At 36.7% G+C, this 25,067-nt stretch overlaps 1 protein-coding gene across 4 annotated transcripts in view; it reads right to left on the bottom strand.

The window, feature by feature from the left end:
* Nucleotides 1–617: 617 nt before the first annotated feature.
* CSNK1A1 (casein kinase 1 alpha 1) overlaps nt 618–25,067 on the bottom strand; it is a 46,499-nt gene continuing 22,049 nt past the window's right edge. Inside the window, exons 3-12 of one of the 4 annotated variants that reach the window (XM_077769026.1) lie at nt 22,293–22,391; nt 19,803–19,886; nt 15,452–15,591; nt 14,005–14,083; nt 12,942–13,016; nt 9,795–9,901; nt 8,577–8,725; nt 4,563–6,793; nt 3,547–3,825; nt 618–1,487 (exon numbers count right to left, since the gene is read on the bottom strand). In XM_077769026.1, the coding sequence (XP_077625152.1) occupies nt 6,759–6,793; nt 8,577–8,725; nt 9,795–9,901; nt 12,942–13,016; nt 14,005–14,083; nt 15,452–15,591; nt 19,803–19,886; nt 22,293–22,391 (768 nt within the window). In that variant the 3' untranslated portion in view covers nt 618–1,487; nt 3,547–3,825; nt 4,563–6,758. Of the gene's footprint in view, nt 1,488–3,546; nt 3,826–4,562; nt 6,794–8,571; nt 8,726–9,794; nt 9,902–12,941; nt 13,017–14,004; nt 14,084–15,451; nt 15,592–19,802; nt 19,887–22,292; nt 22,392–25,067 lie in introns of those variants that run through there. The other 3 variants (XM_077769024.1, XM_077769025.1, XM_077769027.1) reach the window with 3 other exon arrangements.

The following is a 25,067-nucleotide window of genomic DNA, read 5'->3' as shown; positions in this document are numbered from 1 at the left end:
AAATGAATAAATTACGCTATTTAAAGAATTACGGTCAATAAATTTTTCTTTCTATTGGATCGGAAAGAAGAAAGAGAAGAGCGCCTTTAAGATTAAGAAGAAGCGCACAGAGAATGTAGGGAAAAGAATGGGGTGCGGGGAGGGCCAGGGATCATGGGAACCTCACCTGGAGGGATACTCTCCAAGATTAAGAACCAATCTGCTCAAAGCCAAATCAACCAGGAACTTAAAGAAAAGCTACAGAATGGTAGTTAAACCCTTTAACGCTTTCATTCTTCTGCACAATCAGTCCAGCGCTGCTGAGTATGAGACCCTGCAGGAGTCAGAACAAACACCAACTCCTGGCCGTGGCAGCGCTAGGCATTGTACGGGCAAGTCATTGTAAAAGGAAAAATAAAAGAATGCCTTTCCCCTTCAGGGAATAAAAAAAAAAAAAATTTAAATAAAAAAATCGGAGGAAAAGTTGTAACACTAAATCTAAAATGAATCGCAAAGGAACTATATGTAACAAATGGCTTGAAGTAGTCTATTTAAAAAAATTGGGGAGATTTTGATTTCATGGTGAGTCAGCAAGGCATTTTTTTGTTGTTTTAAAAAAAATCTCATTTCCTTACAGAAACGGTTTTTAGTTTTTAATGAACTTGTAAACAAAAAAGCTCCCATTTCAAAATAAAAACAAAATCCCAGATCATATAGATGTTTACAGTGATTACATTTATCTAAGCAACATACATACATGTTCAGTTGTAAGATGTTAACTAAATTTGTGACAAATATGCTTTTTTTTTTTAATACCAAGAACATTATAGAGTTAATGCAGAGTCCTAAAGATAATCTAGTAGTCACTAAGTTTTTCTTAAGTCTTCACTTTAGATGCTGTTATTTCTAGCACAGGTAAGCAGGCAGAGTCTTCCGTACGCTCAAACACTGGAATCTTTGGTAGCTACCATATCAAGCCGGCTTGCAAACAAGAAGCCAACCATTTTAAGAATGTTTTAAGTGAACAACTTGCAAACCCCAGGGGTGGATAAACCCTAAGAACGCACAATTGTGAGCATTTACAACCATCACAACTGTGGCTGAAGACTGTTCATGCCGTTCTTCTGAAATGAGATCTCAAAGCAGTATAGTTCAAAATAAAAGGTTTTAACAAAAAATTGGCATATGCACAATTTCTCCACCAATTTGTGTGTGTCAACCATTTAGTGAACTTTTCCACTTGAAAAAATGCAATAGAAAACTGGACACCATGTTTCACTATCTCAGTTAATATTCACAATTACAGCGGCTACAACTCGGGACACGGCATCACCAATGCTGCCCAGAGCCAGTTTATACTGAAATTAAGTTCTTTACACCAAGTAAATGGTTGTTCACAACCACTGTCTAGTGTACATATGAACTAAAATTCCTAGATTTGGGGAGAAACAAATGCTGCTCCGATCATCTGCTCTGCTTCTTCTGTTCCTTGATTCATGCTTAGAAACCTGTTTAAAAAAAAAAATTGAAACAGAAAAAAAGAATGTTAAAATCTCAAGTTAAAAAAGATTTTCTTAAAAACCACACCCAAAATTGGGTAATTGGGTGGAACTGGGCTAATAATTACTTTAGAATGGTGCCTCGTGTTATTTTCATCTATCTGAAAGTGACTGCTCATCTTAAAACTACAAACAAAACCTTCTCTGTTCTGGATGCCTTTAGGTAAGAGTGGTGTGCAGTCAATCAAAGCCTTCCCAGTCAGCATACGCTTCTCAGGCCAGAGAATTGTTGGGAATTCCAATGCGCCTGTTTTATTTATTTCTAGATTTCTAGTACCTAGAGCATACAATGTGTTCAAATACTTATCAAACTATGAAAAATAAGATTGCGTTGCCTTAAAAACTACAATGTATAGCTTTAATCATTGTGCAGGATTCAATGATCTATGTGCAGGAACATTTCTGTACATTATTTCTGATACAAATAAGGAATGACAAGCTTTGATAACTAAATGTATTCAAGACACAACTGAGTTATCCCATAGCCCATAGACCCGGTAAGTATATGATTTTTATCACAGAAACCTCATACCTTTAAAAATGTTTTACTTCCATCAATTACATTAAAAAAGGTGGGCTTTGCACCGGATTGGAAAATCTAACCAAGTGAGGCGTTTGTTGTTTTTTGGCTTTATTTACTTTGTAAGCCTTCCCACCCTGTAAACATCACCCTCCTCTGCCACAATCAAGACTCCTAAGACGTCCACATATGGGCAGGTTTGAACAGAAACCAGCTTCAGGTCCAGCTTCAGGTAATAACAGCTGCATGTTCCCCTCTGTGGCAAAAGGCCACTAGAGCAAACGTTTACCTCTATTACCTCCAAGTTTTATCTATGGCTCAAGGCAGAAAGGAAAAATGCCTATGACTCACCAAAAACATGAAAGCCCCATCAGTACCACCTCTTCTCACCAAAAGCCCTCCCTTGAGGTGTCCATGCCCCTTGGTTCACCCCCTTGCAAACCCCTAGAGCTGGCCTCATTACAGCTCTTCCTAGCCCACTCTGATCTCTCACTTGTAAATTCAGCATGGAAACCTGGTTTTTATTAATCATAAACTTCTCCTGTGCTTCTCAAACATTTGCTGGACCACCTCCAATGGGCTTTGGGATAAATAATATGCTTCTAAAATTTATGCTTTCCCCCCAAAGATAACACCAAACATTTAAATATCATTTTTTGGTAAATACGGTATCACTTGTTAACTAGGAGTTTTTTTCATTTGAGTGCAGAAAGTCATCTTCATTCATTTAAAAAAATACTGTGCTAAAACTCTGAGGACAAAGAAGTGCTGTACACTTCTTTCTCTCTATGTTGACTAACAGAGCAGGCACAAAATAAACCTCTGTTGCCTGCCCAAGTACTAAATTCATAAAGTAAATGCCAAAAATGAAAACTTATGAAACTTTCTGTAAACGATCTTCACCACAAGGAGTATTATCTATTTGGTGTATATTACTAAAGAGAATTAGCAAAGTAAGCATAAGAAGAAAAGGCTGTCAGACCAAACTCGAATTAAACTTTAAAGAAAGACCATATCTGTAACATAATTCCACAGTTAAAATACAGAATATTGTGAGCAAATTAAAACTACAAATTAGCTAATTAGAGATGACCCTTACCCTCACGAGCATTTGATTTCAAGTCCTGCAATTACTCTTAAATATGGTAGCGAAAAATGTTTACACAACTACTAAAACTGTTTATCCCAGCTTGCTATGCAATCACATTATATTGAATAATTTAATTACTACGATGAATATCAAAAGTTTAAAATAGAAACCACTATCACTAACTAAAAAGGAAACATCAGTTACATTGTGAGTTAAAATATTAGAAAAACTCTTGTGTCTTTAATAGGGATAAAAATTAGACCTAGGTTAAGAATTGTATCTGTTCATCTTTTAATCTGGTATTTGAGAAATTACTCGGTCCGTTAATGATTACAATTGCTTAGGAATCAGATAAAGGGTAGCCTAAAAATATTCCTGGTGGAACAAAGCAGACAAACCAGATTTAACTCTTCACATTGGCCAATGGTAGGATACTCCACCCAGGGATCAATGTTTATCCTAAGATGTTACTCAAGTCTGTTTAGGAAAAATCTCAATGGGAGCATTCGGCGAGCATTCAACATTCAATCTTCAAGTGCTAAGCATTCTTTTTTCCAGTGTGCATTGAGTCCTTGGTTTTTATCTTGTAGTTTAGGTGGTGTCTCCTGGCTTCTAAAAGTCCAAACACCCATCTTCACTGCAACAACAGTTAAAATAAGGAATGGATCCCTCTGTTCCTAAAAAAAAAAAAGAAAAGAGGAAAAAGCAAAGTCAAAACTGAGTAGGACCATCACTGTAATCAGTGAGTTAATAGCTACATTTAAGTTTCTTTCAAATCTGCAAAAGGAAAAAAAAAAGTTTATGTAACTGAGATTCTACTTCTTTATCCAAAATCTGAAAAGTATATATTGCCTCTTATTTATGAATTCACTTCAGATGTCCCTGATTTTTTTTTTTTTTTCTTCAAACTAGAACCACAAAGTAGTTCGAAGGGATATTTATGTAATAGTAAGTCTTGGAAGTCTGTGGTGGGCTTTATGAATTTTCAGTATCCTTTCATAGTAGAAGACATAACTTTTTAAAAGTAGTTTGAATAGAATATTCATATTCATGATGTAATGCCACCTATTATTAGTTAACATGCCCGTGTAGGTTGTTTTTTGTTTGTTTTTGGTTGCACAGAAATCATAATCAAACGTGGAGAATTCTGAATCAGGTTGGCACTATAAAAGTTAAAGAAAAAAAAAAACCACTACAATAACTTTTCCTAAACTAAACTTAAAAAATGTTAGGAAAGATAAAGTAAATAATTTTTATTTTTACCACTACAAATGAGATAAATGATGACTTATGTATACAAGCTACACACGTTACCACCTAAACTACATTTAAAAAAACCAGACTGGTATCTCTCTCTTTTTTTTTTTTGGTCTTCCCTAAGACAGAATTCTGAGGTGGTGGAACTTTGAAATACCTGTTACAACTGATTCCTCTCCCAACTGGTAGATGGTCTGCATTATACACCACTGAGTCATAGCAATGCTGTACTCCTCTAGGTCTTCGGACTGTTGCAGTATCACCCAGACAGTCTGACAAGTTCATGTTTGTTAAGTCCAGCCAGCCTTGGAGATGTGAGCTTCATTCAGATGACCACGAATCAACTCTTGCACACTCTTCTTCATTTCCCGTTGGGTTATGGAGCTCTTTTCTCTCCAGCTGTACTGTCCACAGTGAAAAAAGCTGACAAAAATTTCAGCACGCAGATGCAGCTCCCTGGCACTTCTTTAGATTGAATGTACTCAGAGAAGATCAGTCTCCAGATTATCTCAAGGTCTTCCCCTGTGATTTGGGTTACGTTGCTGAGTGACCAGCCACGTACCTAGCAGCAATTGGTGAAGTCAGAAACAGTTAAGCTAGACATAAATGGTAGGTGAATCCCAGTAAATACCGGAAGATAATTCAAGGAAGACCATGGACATGGTAGGAGAATGTGATGGAAAAATATTTCTATCCTTTTGTCTGTCAACAATCTGACATCCATGTATGTGACTCTGATAGAACTATGTTTAGTATCAACGGCTGGAGTAGCGAACAGAGAGATTAAGATGGTAATAGAATTATGTGAGGATCCAACTTTGGCTTCGCTACCACGTTCTGTAATTCTCCCCATCTCTGAGCTCAACTAAAGAAATGGTGAACTTAACCGGATTCTGAAAATATGTCCTAAAAATATTTCCGTTTCCTTTAGTACTTCTTACAGTCTTGTAAACTTTCCTGATAATCACATATAGTTGAATAAAAGGAAGCGAAATGAATTTGGAAGGGCCTCAGATGTGAATCTTTTATTTTTCTTTTTAACATGTATAAAAACTAATTAAAAGCTTGCAGTACATGAGCACTGAAAATTAGTACAGATCATAGTGGGCTTTACAAGAAACAAGAAACGCCTCATTTCTTGGTCTTTTGGAATGGAGGATTTCAAAAGATCTTTTCTTTAGAAAAGTAACTAGAAGTTTCTTACACACAATACACCCATCTTAGTTGAGTAAGTCAGACTTTAAAAACAGTTTGGACATTCTCAGTGAACTGCTGAAGCAACTTATTACACCTTTCCATGGAAGAAACATTCGATATAAAATTTTCAAAATATAAAACTAATAATGTAAAATACCTTCGTCAACCAGTTATGGGATTTTTCCAGGAATAGATATCCCTGTACTATACAGTTCTACGTGCTGAAGACTCATTTAAGAAACCGAATTCTCTGGTTTGGAAAACCTCTGAGACTATTAATTCCGTGCATAAAAGCTGATAGGATACATTTAAAAAGTGCTTTCTAAAGTTTTAACTAGAAAAATGTACTATATGATGTTATCATCAATGAAAGGATTTCTTGGAATTAGTAGAGTTGAGTTGCATGAGCTCTTCCTTGAGTGAAAAAATGACTGTAGTGGACTCTAAAAGCATAATATCCTTTTAAACACCCCTCTTACTTAGAGATTGAAATCAGGAGTGAGTAACCTAGAGGGATTGTCTTCAAACTCCAGACTTCATAGATTTCTTAATAGATGGTCCAGACAATACAGGTGGGGTTAGGGAAGTATGCTCCCCATACCTATTTCATGCCATGCTCAAACCTGCCCCACTTTTCATGGCTTTATACCGAGGGGGTTTCATGTGAGATCTGTCTGGGACACGAAGTTCTAGATCCGAGATAAAAGAAGAAGCCAAAGATCAAACACAATTCTGTTGTTTGTATTCTGTGGCATGGGACATTTTAGTAGCAAGCAGTATTTCGCTTGGAATCAAAATATACCACCTGAAAATGTCTCCTTTCTCTGAAAGAAGTCAATGGTAAGTGATGCATTTTATGAAAAATCCAATTTTTAAAATATTTTACAAGTCGATGTTTATGTAATAATTTATATACACCCTGTGTCTATTATTGCCATGGAAATTTTTATAAAATTTTTCCCCTTAGGTAAACTCTACCCCCAATGCGGGGCTCTAATTCAGGCCCTGAGATCAAGAGTCACACGTGCTCTACTGAGCCAGCCAGGTGCCCCGAAAGTTGTATAAGACTTTTTAAGTTGCTCTTATGAAAAAGTTACAATACAAAATTAAGGATTAAACTTAAGTTTAATTACAATTTTTTTTTCAAGGAAACATACTAACTCAGTGGATCCAACTTCTCATCTTTAAGACCTAGATAAGGCAGGACAAAAATTCTGCTTGTTTATTGAGAAAGAGACACACAGTAAACTAACAATGGAACTAACTCAAATAAGGGAATTCTTTCTGAAGGCTGCTGAATGCCTGAAGTGAAATGTTCTAGGTCAGATGAGATTTCAATCTAAATTTAGGTCTAGAAACTGCAACTCGTGATGATCCTATTATCCCAGCTAGCTTTAGGCAAAAATTGGTTTCATTTTAAGGGGGGGGGAAGGGGGGGAGCAAATACCCTATAGATGTCAGGTATAACAAGTCCTAAGTTCAGAGACATAGTTATTTTGGCAGGACCACTTCTCAAGTGACACTAGCTAGCTACCTACTCTCATTAAGAGGCCCTGATTAAAACAAGAGGGCCATGATTAAATCATTAAGACAATGATTAAAACACTCAAAAGGGACAATTAAGTCCCAACTGAGAGGCAGAGGCAAGCGTCAGCATTTGTCATCCTGGGCTGAAATTTCATCATTTAAGAACCCCCCTGTACATTAAAGCCTTCAACTGTGAATCCTTCCCCAATATAGAAATGTGGAAGAATCTCAACTCCATTCCTAATAGATGAGCTGCTGGGATGAGGATGACACCAGTGATTCTACTTCTTGTAAAGTATCCTCAGATTGGAGTCTATTTTTCAATTACAAAATTGTTGAAACACAATACTAAAAATATGGACCAAAGAAGACTAAGTTCAGACGAGAGCAGTCATTCAGAAATGAAGTAACTAGAAACCAAAAACCAAACCTTACCTGCCCACCCCCTTCTAGAAGGTAGGCAGATAGCAGGAGGTAAGCCCCAGAAAGGGGGCTACGGGGGGAAATAAAAGCAAACAAAACCCATGAAATCCAGGAGTAGAACTGTATGGCAACAGTGACCAGAACGTGCCCTAACAGTTCTACTCCTTTGTGGCACCGAGAGTGCCAGAGACAGGAAGGAATCGGACGAGCAGTTCAGTGGCATTTGCCCCGGGTTTTTTTTCTCCCCCCTCCAATTTGCAAGTCCTCACTGCAGAATTCAATTCCACAATGAATCCCCAGACCCTGAATATTTGCAAGGTTCCATAAAAGAAAGCCCCAAACAAAACACATGTTTTAAAATTAAGAACCTATGTAGTTAAATAGCAACTAAAAGAGATCTGGTTTTTGACTAGGAAAGATGTGTCGAGCTTTTCAGTCATTTTGAGCATTTAAGGACATAAACGAGATGCTCCGCAACTGAGAAGATAGACACGTTGAGGGCAATGCCAGACGTGCCTCTGGAAATTAGGTCATGGTCACAATTTGCCATTTTAAATGCTAAAGCATTAACATGCAGAAAAAACTCAACACTGTTAGTCTAAAAGTCAAAATACCACAGCTAACCAGATTCATTATTAAAAAATCAACAAGTGTTAGGTCTAGGATTTTGGATTGATTGAGTATACCATACTCCCAGCACCAAATGTTTATTTTGGAAAGGGTTAATGAATGAGTAAAAAAGATGCAGTTGTTAAAAATGACCCAAAATCCCAAGAGAAATGGTATAATATATACACACATATATGTATATACAAATACATATACATATATATATGAACAAGGACATTTGGGTTTAAAGTTAGTAGTCAAATTTTCCAAGGACGTCTTTTTTTAAAAACACAGAGCCAAATTTTTATTTATTTCAAAACCACCTCCTCGATCTAACACTGTTAGAAATGAATGAATTACCCAATTTTGTGTTCAATTTGTTCCCTGTCACGTCACTTGGCTCTTGGCTACTAACCTTTCATGTTACTCTTGGTTTTGTCAGTTTGCTTGCCTGTGGGGGTTTGGGCCTGCTGACCATGCCCACTTGAAGAGGCTGCCTGCTGTGCTGCTTTCTGCTTTAACATTGTCCAATCAAACGTGTAGTCGTACTGGTGGTTCAGAGTCCTGGAAAACACAGTGATGTGTTAATCCTTCAATAATGGAGTCCGGGTAAACACTCTACTGAACTTCCAAAACAGGGAGGGCAATTTTTAGAAAAATGGTAGTATTTTCCCTAATCATGGTAGCTTCTGAAAACAATTCTTTCCATACACATGACTTTTTTACTCTTCAGTTCGTTAATCTCACTTTTTACAAGTCACAACTGGAGGAAAATGATGGCACCACGCTTCGGTCTGGTGTATTCAGTAAGAATTAATCTCCTTTTTCAAAAAGAAGCGGACTTTTATTTCTTTTTATAGTTTATTGTCAACTTGGTTTCCATGTAACACCCAGTACTCATCCCAACAAGTGCCCTCCTCCATGCCCATCACATCACCCCTTTCCCCTTCTCCCCACCCCCATAAACCCTGTTTGTTCTCAGTATTTTAAGAGTCTCTTGTGGTTTGCCTCCCTCCCTCTCCTTAAAGAAGCTGACTTTTAAAAACTTTCTTGAAAGAGGCAGGGGAGTGGGAATCACCAGCAGCATGAACAACAAACAGTCAAGCTGTCAATAACCTAGGGAAACACTCACATAGGAAGCACCTTCTGAGAACATATCAGAGTGGGTATGAAAATGCAAGCGTGGGGTGGGGGGGTGGTGGTGGGGGATGCTGATGGCTTGGAAAGAAGTCTTTCCTGGGCTTAGAGAATTACCCCAAATTCTTCTCTTTCAACTAAGATTTCCAGCCACATGTATTCTATCTCCCTCCTCCATCCACTCGAGACCAATTCTGGGTTGCACTAGGGAACCCTAGAGAATGCAGCCTGCCTCCACACAATCATACACCCATAACTATCTCATATTTAAATTGCTATTAGTTTTGATATTAAATTGGGCTCTATAGCTAAGTTGGAGAGTTCCAAGGGTCACAACAGTCACTTGAATTACAACACGAATTACAATTATCATGGAAAGGTGAGATTCTTTGAGTTTGAGTACACTGTTTCTCCATCCCAAACCAGATGTGTTGGGTGGATCTGACTGATTTCCCTCCCTGGAGTCTTCAGTCTTAAAACCACCTTAAAAACTGACCTGAAAAGAATGCGGAATAGCTGCCTCAGATACATGTAATCCGGGGCTTCCTCAAAGCGCAGCCCACGACAATAGTTTAAGTACATGGCAAATTCTGCAGGAAATCCCTACAAGTTCAAGAGTTAAAATACAAAGTAAAAAAACAAAAACTTATTAAGACAAAAAAAATGTATTTAAATGCAAGTAAAAATTGTTTTTGAGGAGACTGCTTTACTACTTTGCTGTAAGATCTGAGAACTGAAACTAATGAGACTTGGTATCCTCATAAATTTAATAAAATTTCATCGTCCTGATCACTTCATCATGTACAGAGAAAATATGGTTCCTTTCCCTACAGTATTATGTCTTTAAATAACTTAGATATCGCACTTGTTAACTTATTATTTTATTAATGTCTAACAATTCAATGGGAACAACGAACAAACGACAAAATTGAGGCTGGTAATGTTCTTTGCCACATAGGCACAGTGAACAGGCACTTTTTCTCAGACTCCGAAATTGTTTTCTTTTCTGTACTAGTAGATACTTTATATATAAACAGACAAGTAAAATCAGAGAGTGCAAGCATAAAAAACCACTATTGTGATGATACAGAGCAATCCAATGCTTTGTCCTACAGAAGACTGGGATTGCCTTATCTTTTTTCTGTTAATTGTTATTTTATTACATCCATAATATGACTCTGTTTTCCCACCATTATATTGCAAGTATCTTTCTGTGTAATTTTCCTACCTCTTCATAAGATTCTGAATGGCCGCATAGTATCCAAACGAGTGAATACACCCTAATTAACTAGTTACCCGTAACTGGCCATTTAGGCAATTAAAATTTTTTCTCTTTTCTAAACAATACTGGTAAGAACACCTGTGGGCATAAACTTTTTCCATTTTCAGTTTTTTAGAAAAGATTCTCAAAAATGTATATAAACATCTTTAAGCCTGTTTTTTTTTTGTTTATTTTTGAGAGAGACCGCACACGAGACAGAGCATGAGCGGGGGAGGGGCAGGGAGAGAGGGAGACACAGAATCAAACAGCTCCAGACTTTCAGTAAAAAGCCCAATGTGGGGCTCAAACCAATGAACCATGAGCTCATGACCTGAGCTGAAGTCAGATGCTTAAGCGACTGAGCCACCGAGGTGCCCCTAAAGCCTATAGACATTAATCACCAAAGATTTTGCCATCAGCAATGTAGAAATGCAAAATATTAAAATAAAAATGCCTGTATCTCTTCCCTCAAATATATGTGAATGTGAAGAGCTTTAAGTTAAAAGAGGCAGTCTCTTCCCACAGCCTTCCAATTTTAAGAAATTTCTCAAATGCAGAAAACTAGGGTAGGATAGAATGGATATACTTGCAACATTCATCTTTATGGACTGCACTTGAGGTAAACAGATTTCATTTTTATACTATTTCACTGTTCGAGAGTGGACAGCTGAAACTAACATGATGAAAAGATTGTACATTTTGCTTATTTAAACTCTTAACAGGACTTTAAGCAGCATGTACGAGATAAACTTGCATTTATGGATTCCAAATAGAGCTAAACAACCACAAGTAAAAGTCAAATAGTATACTTCAGGCATTGCTACCTTATGACAGCAGGCAAAACAGTCACCAAAGAAAACTACCAATGCCGTAAGTAATACTGACATGAAGGAAGTAGTTACCTCTGTAATGAGACTGAAAACAATCTCACTACTTTTAATAATACTAATACTCTGTTCACTGCCTCTGAATCAATCATATTGTGGCTAATCCAGAAAGTCAGACCTAGTTCACAATTTCTAGATCGAAATTAAGACATGACCCAGAAGCAGTGTACAAACACTCCCTTTCTCTTCCTATAAAAATGGCTGACTATTCCAGTAAGCCAAATGAATCATTCTGTTGCATAGAAATAGTGTACAGAAAATATGTTTTGTTTCCTGAAATACACAAATTTTAAAGTTATGGGGGTGGGGGGTGGTGTCTGGATGACTCAATAGGTTAAGCATCCGACTCGTTATCTCTGCTTAAGTCATGATCTCATGGTTCATGAGATCGAGCCCTGCGTCAGGCTCTGCCCTGACAGCACGGGGCCTCCTTGGGATTCTTTTTGTCTCCCTCCCCCTCTCCTTCCCTCTAAAAAATAAACTTAAAAAAAAAAAAAACAAAAAAAAAACGTTATCTGGGTGCACTATAACACATGAACATTTTATTCAGGGACCTGCAATGTATTTAATAATTTAAAACAAATTCCAGAGTCTCAAGAAAGAATACACTCTCTTACCTACCCCAATCCCCCCTTTAACTATAGATCTGGAGAAGGGAAAAGGAAATTTGTGGATAGGGAGACATAATAACATCACCACTTTCCCCCTTCCACAAAGTACTATCTGAGCTCCATGCTGACTTTCTAACGCCAACTACATAATTACATACTGTTTTTTAATTATGTCAGTCACACCATGGTCTCAAAGATGACCACGTGGTTTTTTTTCTATGGAAAAGACTATGGTTATCCAACACGACACCAACAGCTCTCCATTCTCAACTCCCAGGCTTCTCTACAAAGCTTGAGATTTAAGAGAAATGAGCCCGATTCTATAGCCTGAGTCACCTGTACTGTTGCGCACCAGGTATTTTGGAATACTGTGATTTGCCTTTGTTTCCCTGCGCTCTGTATATGCCTGCCAACTGCCGATATCCATTATTTTCTGGCGCCATTGAGGGATGAGAATATTTCTTTATTTTCTTTCGAATGGTGAATTCCACTAGAAAACTTTACATGCCTTCTCTTCCCTCTAATTTTTAATAGATTAAATGTAAATGCTTATTTGAAATGATTCCTAAGGGGTGCGCCTGGGTGGCTTAGCTAGCTAAGCCTGAGTATCGGTTTGGGTCTTGACAATGAGGTTGTGGGATGCAGTTCCGCACAGGGCACTGCATTTTAAGCAGACATTTAAAAAAAAATTAAAATGACTCATATATTCAAGCTACTCTTAAAGAAACTTAGAATCATCAAACATAAATAAAAATGGTAACAGCTAGCGACATAATAGGACATTTAAATTCCAGGACTGGCAAGTAAAATGCTCCCTCTTCTTGGATTATTATATTATTACAAAAAGAAAGAAAGAAAGAAAAAGAGGCCTCCTGCACACTTGCCTTACATAAAACTTCAACAGGAGTGGACATCTTCTTTTCACTTATCTTTTCATATTTTTGCTTTTTTGTCGCAGCCTGTGGAAAATAAGAATCAAACCACATAGACATAGTCAATACTACGGAGAAGAACCTGGTTAGTTTAACCCATGACATAAATGTAAGCTTGAGATTTGAGAGAAATCATAACTTAGAATTTAAAAGCAAACTGAAGTGAATAAAACACACCCATTCCCCCAATCCTTCCCCAAGCTGTTAGCTCTTCACATGTGTTTCTACCTCAAGAACATTTTTAGCTATTAGGAAAAGAGGAGTCTAATAGTAACACGATTTAAGTAAAGATGGGTGAAGTCAAATCTGAAATATATTTTCATAATCAACACTCAACACAAGGGCAATGGTATAAGCAGATCAATACCAATAAAAGTGCTCATCATTTCGTAATGTTAGTTATCTTTCTAATGTAAAAATTACTCATTTTGGATGGTGTTATCCACACAAGCACTGAGCAATTTATCTAAATCACAGATGCTAAATAAACACAGGGACCATTTTCTTTTAAAGGGAACCATGAAGTATCAGAATAGTCATTAAATTCTAGGACACAGTGTATTTATCATGAACAGTCATGAAAATCAAGGTGAAACTCCTAAATAATAGGACCAAATGTTAGGATGATGAAATAATACAGCTAGTTGTAGTATTACTAGATGAACCAGTTTTACTACACATTAAGAGTCTACATTTTCAACATACTGGCAACGCATCAAAATAAGAAAGTCTCCACCTTTAATCAGCCCACGTCAATTTCCATTCAGATAAAGCTACTAGTTACCAATGGGTACCTGCTTACTGTCCCAAAGGAAATTGTTCTTCAAGCCTGACTATGGGATTCTACTAACTTAATTCTTGCTGAAATGATCAGATTTTATTTTCCCAATAAAAGGTAAAAATAAAGTTAATTTACTCTCAGAAAGCCTTATATTTGAAAGGGACCTTAAAGTTCATTTCCAATATGTATTTTTATTCTTAAAACAAAACAACAGGTAATGGAAGTCTGGTTTACCTTTAGTCCTTGCCAGGGCAGGCTGGTTCTATTAAAATACATCAAAACATATCCTAATGATTCCATGTCATCTCGGCGACTAGAATAGAAAAATGTAAATTTATGAGCTAGATTATGGAACACATGTGAAAAAAAGCCAGGTACACAAGAAGTTTTCCCAAGCAAAGAGAAATTTGGTGGCTTGTGAAAGAAGGTACTTAAAGTAATAAAAAAAGTTCATAATGAGCTACTTCTGTACAAACTTTTCTCACAGAACACAAAACTATAAAACCCAACATGGCCTTGGAATTTAATTTCTAAAGAGCAGAGAAAGGACTTAGCAAAATAACTTTCTAAATGAGGTCAGTGAAGATGGAAGAACAAAGTACAAAGTGGCAGGACACTTTCAAGTTCTGCAGAAGCTCATAAAAACTAACCTGAAGGAGGGTGAAATAAATTAGCATTTCATTTTTTAAATGTTTATTTTTGAGAGAGAAGAGAGAGAGAGAGAAATTCTGAGGGGGGGAGAGAGAGAAAGAGAGAGAGAGAGAGGGAGGGAGGGAGGGAGGTGGGGAACACAAGCAGGGGAGAGGCAAAGAGAGGGAATCGCAAGCAGCGTCCGTGCACAGCATCAGCACGGTGATGGGGCTCCAACTCCTGAACCATGAGATCATGACCTGGGCCAAAGTCAAGAACTTTGGGACGTTTAACCAACTGAGCCACCCAAGCACCCCAGTTAACACTTTAAAGCCAACTAACCAAGCATATGAATATATATATTTACATACACACTGAACATTTCCTAAGCTTAAGATCCTTCTCTTCAGGTTCCCAAACCTGGAAGCATATCATTTATCATTTCTATGCTTGTTTTATGGAGCAAAAATTGATCGATAAAGGATGAAGGGAAGATGAAAAGCCAGAAAAAAAGAGAAAATAGAAGAAACAGAAAAAGTACAGAGATCATGACAATGTTTACTTCAAACCAGATCTTATGAACTTATGAAGGAGTGGAAGAGTAGAACATGAGATGGCCCACCAACTCCCTCTTGGTCCATTAGGACTCAGAGAACATTTTCCTTGTTAAACTAAATAACTAACACGTTCTTCTCCAAAACTCAACTTGCATCACTAAAATATAAAACTCAAGATCAGCATTAAGAAAATAAGTACCACTGTCTTCAGTTGCCAACAAACAAACATCAAGATAAAATTACATTTATGCTTGAACTTTCCATTGCGCAACATTTTCTCCCCAGGAGACAACCCTCAAGAAACAAAATGTCTCCTATTTAATTGGCGTCTCAGCACTGACTAAAGCAACAGGTAAAAGGATTAACAAGCGTCCTTCAAATCTTCAGCCAAGAGACATCTTTAGATATCCTAAGACACTAGTTAAAATATTTCAAAAACCCATTAGTGGCTTTGGCCATGGATCTGATAAAACACATTCCTTTTTCAAACCTACCTCTGTTCAATACCAAGATGTGCATTGATGCTAGCATATCGGGCAGTGCCAGTGAGATTTTTATCTTCTCTGTATGGTATGTGTTGCCTTGTCCTGTTGTCTCTGTACTTTTTGGCCAAACCAAAATCAATAAGGAATAACTTTAAGAGAAAATAAAGAGATATTAGGTTTCCAATCTTGTCCAACTGAACTGCTTCTTATTCATTAAACAGCATCTAGTCTATCTTGTTTAACTACATCAAAATAAAGTAGCGTAAGTAAAACAGATAATGAACAAACTTAACACTCCAGTAAGTTTTTACTAGTTCTCATCAATAAATCAAGTTAAAATGAAACAGTTAAGTGGTTGATCCTTGTCAGCTGACCCAACTCCATAGGCCCAGTTTACTACACACTCAAGAGCCTTGTCTTTATTTAGGAAAGTAGCGGAGAAACATATACATGCTTCATGGCCGAGTTGACAAGTGTGCTCTGTGCCATAATGAAACCTGGCATCCTGTTACTGTTGGTAAACAAGCATGAGGTTTCAAAAGCTAAACGTAAGCGATCTGGAATTCTTCCATTTTGCAAAGGCTCTTCATTCAGTATAGCAACAGAATGTTCATTATCTAAGGCAACTTTCAAAGTTTGATATCGACAACAAAACCATGATTTGTATTAACAAAAAATAAGCATTTTAAAACAAGCATGCATTACGTTCTACTACTTCCCACTGACATTTATCCATTCATCAGGTTAAACTTCTGGGAAATAGAATAAATTGACCTAAAATCTTAAAAACAAAACAAAACAAAACAAAAACACAGCACTTAGTATCTCTTTACACCATGATAACTTACAATTAGCAGTTTAAAGGAGCTAACTAAAAACCAGACTAGCGTTTTAGAACAAAATACACAGTTTGGTGCTATCTTGTTTATATGGTACACAGGGAATAAGGTATATTTATAATGTAGCTTACGTTTATAATATAGCTTATTTTTGAAGGAAAAACACCCTATTTTTGGCAAAAAAAAAAAAAAAGAAATCCAATATATATTTACGTATCTTCTAAAGCAAAATAATCGTTATTTCAAATTTTAGTCTTTATCATAAATTCACTTATTAAAGGTATGTCTACAAAGATTGTCCAACAGGCAGGTCTAGGTGCTCTTTTAGTACATAGCCCTAGACTTTTTCTCCCTAGGTGTGCCTATGTTTTGTAGTTCTTCTTTCCATTTAGGCAGACTTTGGGTCCCTTCTGCCCAGTTTATGCTGTGATCCTCTAGCAAACCCATCAGCTAGCCTCTTATGGTGTGTGTAAGAATAAGCGATGAGGACGGGGGGTGGCTCAGTTGGTTAAACATCTGACTTCTGCTCAGGTCATGATCTCACGGTTCGTGAGTTTGAGCCTGGCATTGAGCTCTGCGCTGACAGTTCAGAACCTGGAGCCTGCTTCACATTTTGTCCCCTCCATCACGCGTGTTATCTCTCTCTCTAAAATAAACATTAAAAAAATTAAAAACAACAGAAGAATAAAGCGATTTATTTATGTGAAAAAAATCTGATCAAGTGCCTCTCTTAGGAGGATAAAAAACACTTCTATGGGGGATGGGACACGCCTGGCTGGCTTAGTCGGTGGAATGTGCACTTGTAATCTTGGGGTTTTGAGCTCGATTGAGCCCCATGCTGGGTGTAGAAATTACTTAAAAAAAATCTTTTTATAAGAAAGGCAGGCCTTTTTTGTACATTGGATGGGAAAAGACACTGAGGTTTGAGCTTGAGTCACCAAGCTAACATACCTATTCTCCCCTGATCTATTATGAAAGAAGACCAAATTTTTCGTAAAATTTAACTGGAAAATGAGACCTATCGAGTCAGGTAAAATTCCTTCCTCAGCAACTGCATTACTATAACACTATGAGAAAGTCTTATAAAAACAAAGAGAAATAAAGCTCACACTCCTATGTTTCTCGATGTGAAAATGGGATCAGTACACAAATATTAAAATAAGCAAAATACATTTCTGTTAAGCAAACCAAAAATTATGACTTAAGTCCTGCAGAGTCACACTGAAAAGAAAACAAGGCAAAAACAAACACAAAAAGACATTCAATTCCATCGTATTTTAAAAAACACCCATAAGAATTACGTTGAGTTTTAAACAAAAGGTAATTACAACAAAGACTCTCCTCTAAAGAATGCGCTCTAGGATTGCTTCTTTTAGTTCTTCAAAATGGAGACGAAAATAAGAAAAACTCTGACAAATTATATCTGATAGTTTCCTTCATGTCTAAGTCTACATTCAGTTGCTCCATTTGCAACTCAATGACCAGACATTTTCTCACAACTTTTTAAAAGATCATTCTATAAAATATAAAAGCCCAGTGTTCACTAGTGTTCTTTCTTTCCACAACTCTAAGGGATGAAATGTAGCTTATTAAGAAAACAAAAAATAAATACAAACACTGTCTTCTCAAATCTCTCAATCTTTAATATCAAAACAACCTTAAACTTTCTCTTCTAAATATTGAAAATAATTCAGGAAAAATCATTTCACTGCTAAGCAAAGGTAACTTATTTTAAGAACAAACAACTGAAAAAGAAAGCTCCTTAACATTAAAAAAATTTTAATCTGTTGGTAGTTCATTATCTTCTGGTACCTATCAAGCTTCTTTAGTAGTTCTCTGTTTTGAACTTAAAAATGAATATATGAACACAACAGAAGTGTTTTTACATGGTACTAATGATACCAAGGATTCAACCAAACAGCCGCGAATATGGAAAGGCAGAAGCAAACAAGGAAAAGTCAATGTTCAGTAAGTCTAAGAGAATATATTTTTACACATTTGCACGTGCAAAAAGAAGTCTAATTTCTTTGGTGGGTCAAGCTGCTTTTCTGTGAATTTTTACTTTGTGTTCAAAGTAGAACTTGTGCCCATTTTACAGAATATGGCCTCTTCTCCGAAGGCATATGGGAGTGCATTACTGTGGGGCAGGCTGGGGGGAACTCCCTGCAGCAGAGGTACTTAGAAACACTACGGATGATTTTGGTTTTTAGCTCATCTAGCGATTTTTCTCCTAACCAGAGTCACAGTCCCTTGCCCTTCCCAAACATTCACAGGATCACTTTTTCTCACAACTCAGCTAACCTGTATGTAGAAAATATAAACAATTCAAGGTAGTTTTATGGAAATCACTAGATGATTTTGCTACAAAATGTAAGTTGTGTGCATGAATGGATATGGAAAAATGGGGAACTAGATGCTTGACAAAGGGCCTAGTTACCCACCCCCCCAAACTAAGATCTAGTTGCAACAATTATTATTTCTTTGCGAATAAAAAGAAGTTTGCATTTCAGAAACCTATGTAACAGCAGGAAGACTCTCGCTGGAATAATGCTGGGCAGCAGAGAAAAGGATTAAATGACGGCCCAGATGAGGCCTGTGGTACAAGGTATGCAACATACTCTGAAACTACACCAAATTCAACTTTTCTTTTCTGATTACTCATGCCAATACTTCCTTCTCAGTGTATACTAAATAGAACGATTAACAGTCAGTCACTTCTTTGCTCAAGAGCTTAACTAAGTTAACTAGCTAGTTTTTAAAGTGAAGAGTTCCACCTACATAAAAAATCTTTTTAAGAAAAGTAGTGGGGTGTTTACGTAGCCTGTCAAACACTAAATCATCAGGTTATGCATTAATTTATCTCACAGGTTTATTAGTGGTAATTATTTGCTAAGTGCTTTAATTATGTTATTGTTATATTGTTAGACTGCAGCATCTCCTAGTTCCAGAGCATATGATGCTCTTTAAGTATTTTATGCCATTTGGCTGAAGTTGGAGAATTTGCAGACTGAGGTAAAATCAATCCTAGAAATGCTAGATCTGAAATCTGATCTACACTTACCTGAAGTTCACTGGGGAAGGGGAAGAGAATTGAGGCAGAATATATTCATCAAACAGCACTGATGCAGCTGAATTTAGATATATGTCATGCATTAAATGTTCTGCAACTCCAAATACATTCTTAAAAACTGAAGTCTAGCTCAAGTTTACCATTAGATAAAGAATTTCAATTCTAGACCAACATATCATTTCCTCATATGGATGTTGCAGTTCTAAACATAATCCTGTTTTCATTTAGGTTTTCTCTAACTTTATAAGCTTTAAGCAAAAGCCACAAAAAAAACATCTTAGTAATGTTATATGTTTGCCAAGTATGTCTGAATAATGCCAACGTAAGAGATGCTTGAGCAAGATCTACATTCTCCAGAATTAAAACAAAACAAAAATAATCAAAATAAAACAATAAAAAAGAAAAGCACATGAATTTGGGATTGAGGTTGGAATAGGAGACAGTTTCAGACCTGGTTTAATCCTGAGAAAGATGGGTCCTGAGAAGTACTAACAGTCATGCTTCTTTTCCTCTTCCCCACTGGAGATTCTAAACACTAAACAGACAATAGAGGGTGGCAGTGCATCAAACAGTATTGCTTACATTGCAACAATGGCCGGCGCAGACAGGCAACACCGAGGCATTAGAGAAAGAACAGGGTAGCCAAATGCCATCCTTCTTCCACCAAGCACTGTAGCTTCTCAGTTTTCCAAATAAGAATCACATGCTCGAGAACATTTGAATTCTGGAAAATACTCAAGTTTTTAATGCCACTATATCGTGTCACTGCCTGAATCAGGGATAGCAATGGTGACATTTGGCTCTTTAGTTTTTTAATCAAAAATGGGGAATTTGGCTCTGCAATATTTGGGACCACAATCTGCCCTTCCCCCAAAAAAAGACTGTAAAGGGGGAAAAAATCTTCAGTAAGGAAGAGGTAGAAGGCATTTAGTCACCTCAAAATTGGTTTTCATAAGCATGCAGGGCTGATTACTGGAAGAGATGAGTAAATTCACTAAGATTGGAGTGGTCACTCCTAAACATCAAATTCAGAACAATTTTCCAAGTAAGAAATTTGACTTAAAAAAAAAAATCAACCTCAAAAGCCCCCCATTTTTTCCCATGAATAGACAACTATTAGAACAAGCTAACCAAAGACTCCAGTCTCATAAAACTGGCATGTTTGAAAACAGTACAGAAAGAGAACACTAAAAATCAACTACCAGAAACAAAACACTAATCTAAAATATTCAAGAACAACACTTAGAATTTCAATCTTAGTGAAGTGAAACACTGCACTTCTATCCTAGGGACTCTGAATCTAGTAACAGCAAGCAGCTCCACAGTATCTTTTAGTATCTCTAGAGAGGACACAAGATCCTAAAAAGGTTTACATCATGGGGCAAACTGGACATCCTAACACAACTATGTAATGAACAAAGCTATTTTTAAAAGGGGAGCAGGGAGCAAAGAGTCATTATCTAGGTCATCACTTAATTTTAAGACAAAACCCATGTACTGCAATGTCAACATGCAGAACACAGATCACATTAGGAGAGTGGTGTTTTATCAGGAAGAAAACAGGGAAGGGGGCCTGAGAAATGGCCAGAAGATCAGGGTCAAACTGACAAAAACTGCCCCCAAAATTAAGACCAGTAAATTTTTCTTTCAATCAAATCACCAGGTTTTGCAATTAACAATTTAGAACCTGGATGCTTCAGAGAGAGAAGCTACACAATATTTTTAAAAAAATAAAATAAATAAAGATGCAATTTGGGAATGGCAAGATAAGTTATATATAGATATACACACCTCTCATTATTTAAAGGTTAGCTTACAAAAAAATTTAAATTCCTAAAACTTGGTCAGACCAACATTAATGTCTCACGCATTAGCAGGTAACACCCAGTTCTAATGGTAATGGCTACAAGTTGGCATTCATACAGGCAAACAGAGGTAAACATTTATAGCCAGACCTGAAAAACACCAAACCTTTCCTAACGATTTAATAAAACAAATGGGAGTCTTCCTTCCAAAAACAAAACAAAACCCCACAAAAACCAAAAAGCCCCATGTTGTCCTGAAGTTGAGAATTTCTATCAGATCATCAGATCATCACATGCTTAGTGCATTGCCAATGCTGCCTGTCTGCCCGAGCTCAACATTGAATCGATAAATAAAGCAATTCGCTCAATAAAACTAATCATTGCAGAAAAAATTTCAACACAATTAGTTTCTAACTGCAATCATGCGTCACTGGCTCAAACCCAATCACCCCATCTGTTCCACCATTCTGAGACCCCAAGGAGTACTAATTTTGTTGTATGAATGTGACTGTATTTTCCATTAAAAGGGGGAGAAAGGGTGGAGAAGGGGTGGAGAATCCACCCAACTTGGCACCCAAGTAAGAAACTGTCAACTACTTTTGAAGCAGGCCCAAAAGTTAACCTTTTGAATACACAGATCCAAGGACTGAAGAATTCTCATTATGACCATGCTCAGTCAGCACATGTTAACGCCATGGTGACAGATGGGTCAGCGGTTCCCACGCTGGCACAAGCCACATATTATTACAAAAACCCACACTTTAGAGACAAAGGTTAAAATCTGACTTTAGCATTCAGGAAAAGATGCATATGGGGTTTTTTACGATTTCAATGAATGAAAAATAGATACGACTTTTGAATAGTTAAATAACAGATGATTACATTTCATTAGAAAGCCCTTGGGAATTTTATATTTCCATATAGATAATTAACCTGGGTTGGGTAAGTTGGAAGAAAATTTATTTCAAGTTACTAAGTTAATAAGAGTTAGCTGATTATCCTTCTAGCACAATCTTTTAAAGCAATCATCAACAGCAAATACAATTTCCTACGACTTGTGAAAAGATTCAAAATTTACCAAAGCAATTCTTGGGAGTTTTTACTCTTTGCTTTCATGCAGAGAACATTTGACTAACCTTATTACAGTGACGCCCAATACCCATTAGGAAGTTATCTGGTTTAATGTCTCTGTGTATAAAATTCTTTGTATGCACATATTCAATTCTACTGATCATCTGGAAAAGAAGGGGGGGGAAGGGTGAGAGATAATTATGTGATTTGAATTGTGAGAAAAGAAAGCAACACATTGTTTTTCAATTATTTCAGTATCTCAATTATTTTTCAGGATCCCAGGTATATGTTAGTAACTTCACGTAGAGTTCACAGTGCTAGACAAAATTAAATGTAAAGGGCAACCGGGCTCTCCATTTATCCTTAGACTGATGAATATCTAAGCATAAACCCGACCCATGCTTTGGATGTTCTAGTTTTAATGATTATAAATATGACAACAATCTGATAGGAAAAATTGATGTCTGCAATTTTTAAATTATAAAAGTAGTAAGTTTAGAATTGTTTCAATTAGGAAAAGCTAAATCATCAACTTTTCATCCCATTCAATGCTACCTCAGGTAACCTGTGTGAATAACAGCCTGGCATTATCCATTTCCACGCTCTTATATATATACACTCATGAACTCCAGACACACATAGAATTGGGAATAGACGGTGTTGGCCAATTGAAAGATACAAGTTGTTACTGTGTTAAACTAGATTGCAAGCATCCTATTCATTTTGTTCTTGCTGGTCTGTTTCTAACTAAACATAACCCAAACTTCTGGAAGTCAGTAGCATATAATGTAAAACATAAAACATGGGGACATGTACATGCTGAGTTTTACTTCTTAGATGCTTTTTGAACTCTCCCATGTTTTTTCTCCACACTTCAGTAATGACATTTAAATTGCATTCAAAAACTGAATAGGAAGCCTGTCATTCTGACAACCTCTTCTTAATTTCTTGAAAATCCTGTCAAGTTGAACAGTATAGGTCTTTGCATTCTTTTCAAATGGCTACAAATACTCTATGGTATAGATTAAGTTTTCCTCAATCACCTCTCCCAACTTCTTTTATTTCCATTGTACCCACTATCTTCCCACTATAAACAATAATGCTATTAACAAATTTAAATATATCCTTATGAGGGCATCCGGGTGCCTCAGTCAGCTGAGTATCCGACGACTTCAGCTCAGGTAATGATCTCACAATTTGTGAGTAGGAGCTCTGCATCGGGGTCACTGCTGTCAGCACACAGAACCTGCTTGGGACCCTCTGTCCCCCTCTCTGCCCCTCCCCCACTCATTCTCTCTCTCAAAAATAAAGAAACATTTAAACCAGTCAATCAATCCTTATCTACTGATGCTTTTACTTCTATGGGCTACAAACCCCATACAATTGTAGGGAGAGTCTTGGGTTAAAGCAGCTATCGTTTTGATAGGTGGCACCTGACTATCTTTCAAAACAGGCTCTAACAATTCATTTCCCAGAGGTACTTGAGAATATGCTTCTTCCCACTGGCAAACTTATTTTAATTCTTTCTAAATTTTGCCAGTGGCAGGTATTGCCTTCACCTCTACTTCCCTAACACTTGGTTTAGAAGTCTGCTCGTTTCTATTTTCTAAACTATCAATCTGTATACACCGTCCATTATTTTTTTTGCTTGTCCTAGTCTTGTCGAATTTAAGAATTCTTTGCATATAACAATTGTTTTATGTGTCATTTGTTATATAAATAAATCTTTATTTTAAAAAACTGTCTTGTAACTATTTATGGCATCACTTTTCATCTCTTCTTTGTTTTAATTGTCCAGTAATCAAATAGGTCTAAGAATCTATAAGATACTAAGAAGTATTTGAAAATATTTTCAATATCCAAAGACTAACATTATCTTTCTACCCATATGTTCTTGCTCTTCTCAGTAGTATGTGTCAGGATTCTATTTTTTATTTGTCCCCATTTTCCCTAGGGCTTTTATTACCATACCGATTCTGAACCTTGACAAACGTCTCTTGAAGCCAAATGTGTAATCTCTAGCTTCAACTATTTATACTCTCAAGGAAGTAGCTGTATACAATGTCCAAACAGCACCTTTAGTTATAGCAGCAACTTGTACTTTATTAATGGAAGTAAAACAAAACATTCAGCCCACTGAATGTACTTATTTGTCCCAACTAAGTGATACCCATCATTAAACTGGGATTATCAACTCGTTGGGAAAAGGCTCAGCAAAGGATAATAAATGGCACAAACTACTTGCCTTCAAGTGTTATTTATGGATCATCTACAGAGCAAGAATTAGTTACCTCCTTAAACCATTGCTTTCTTTCCTTAAATTACATTTTTTCTGTATTAACAGTGTACTCAATATAGACTTCTATCTATTTTGAACATTGTATTTTTCTATTTTTCTCTACTAACCTCTATACTCTTAGAGGAAAGGGACTAGAGTTCTTACTCTTCTTTGCACCCTCCAGTACTAAGTAAAGCAGCAGGCCCTGAATAAATGCTCTCTGTATGAATACCTATGTGTTACCGAGCCTATAGCATATAAACTCTATTAGGATTCACTCATGTTAGTTAAAACACAGCAGAAAGATTTTTATCTTTCAATGTTTTAATTCTTAACGTACCACAAATAAAACACTGTAATTTGCTAATATTTGCTGGAGCCCCTCAGAGTTTTTATGTTGACCTTAGTGGAATATTGGTGCTGATTACAGAAAACACTATTTTCTCATCTTCTGATTTTATACTTTTACCATCTCATTTTACTTTGACATTCAAGCTGCTAAGTTTTAAAAATGTTATTCTCCTCCATAGCACTGAATTCAACTTGAAGCATTTCCAACATT

Source organism: Crocuta crocuta, unplaced genomic scaffold (genome assembly GCF_008692635.1).
Source record: "Crocuta crocuta isolate KB4526 unplaced genomic scaffold, BGI_CrCroc_1.0 scaffold340, whole genome shotgun sequence".
Taxonomy (NCBI): Eukaryota; Metazoa; Chordata; class Mammalia; order Carnivora; family Hyaenidae; genus Crocuta; species Crocuta crocuta.
Note: the sequence above shows the minus strand (reverse complement) of the source record. Positions and strands in the feature narration are given on the sequence as shown.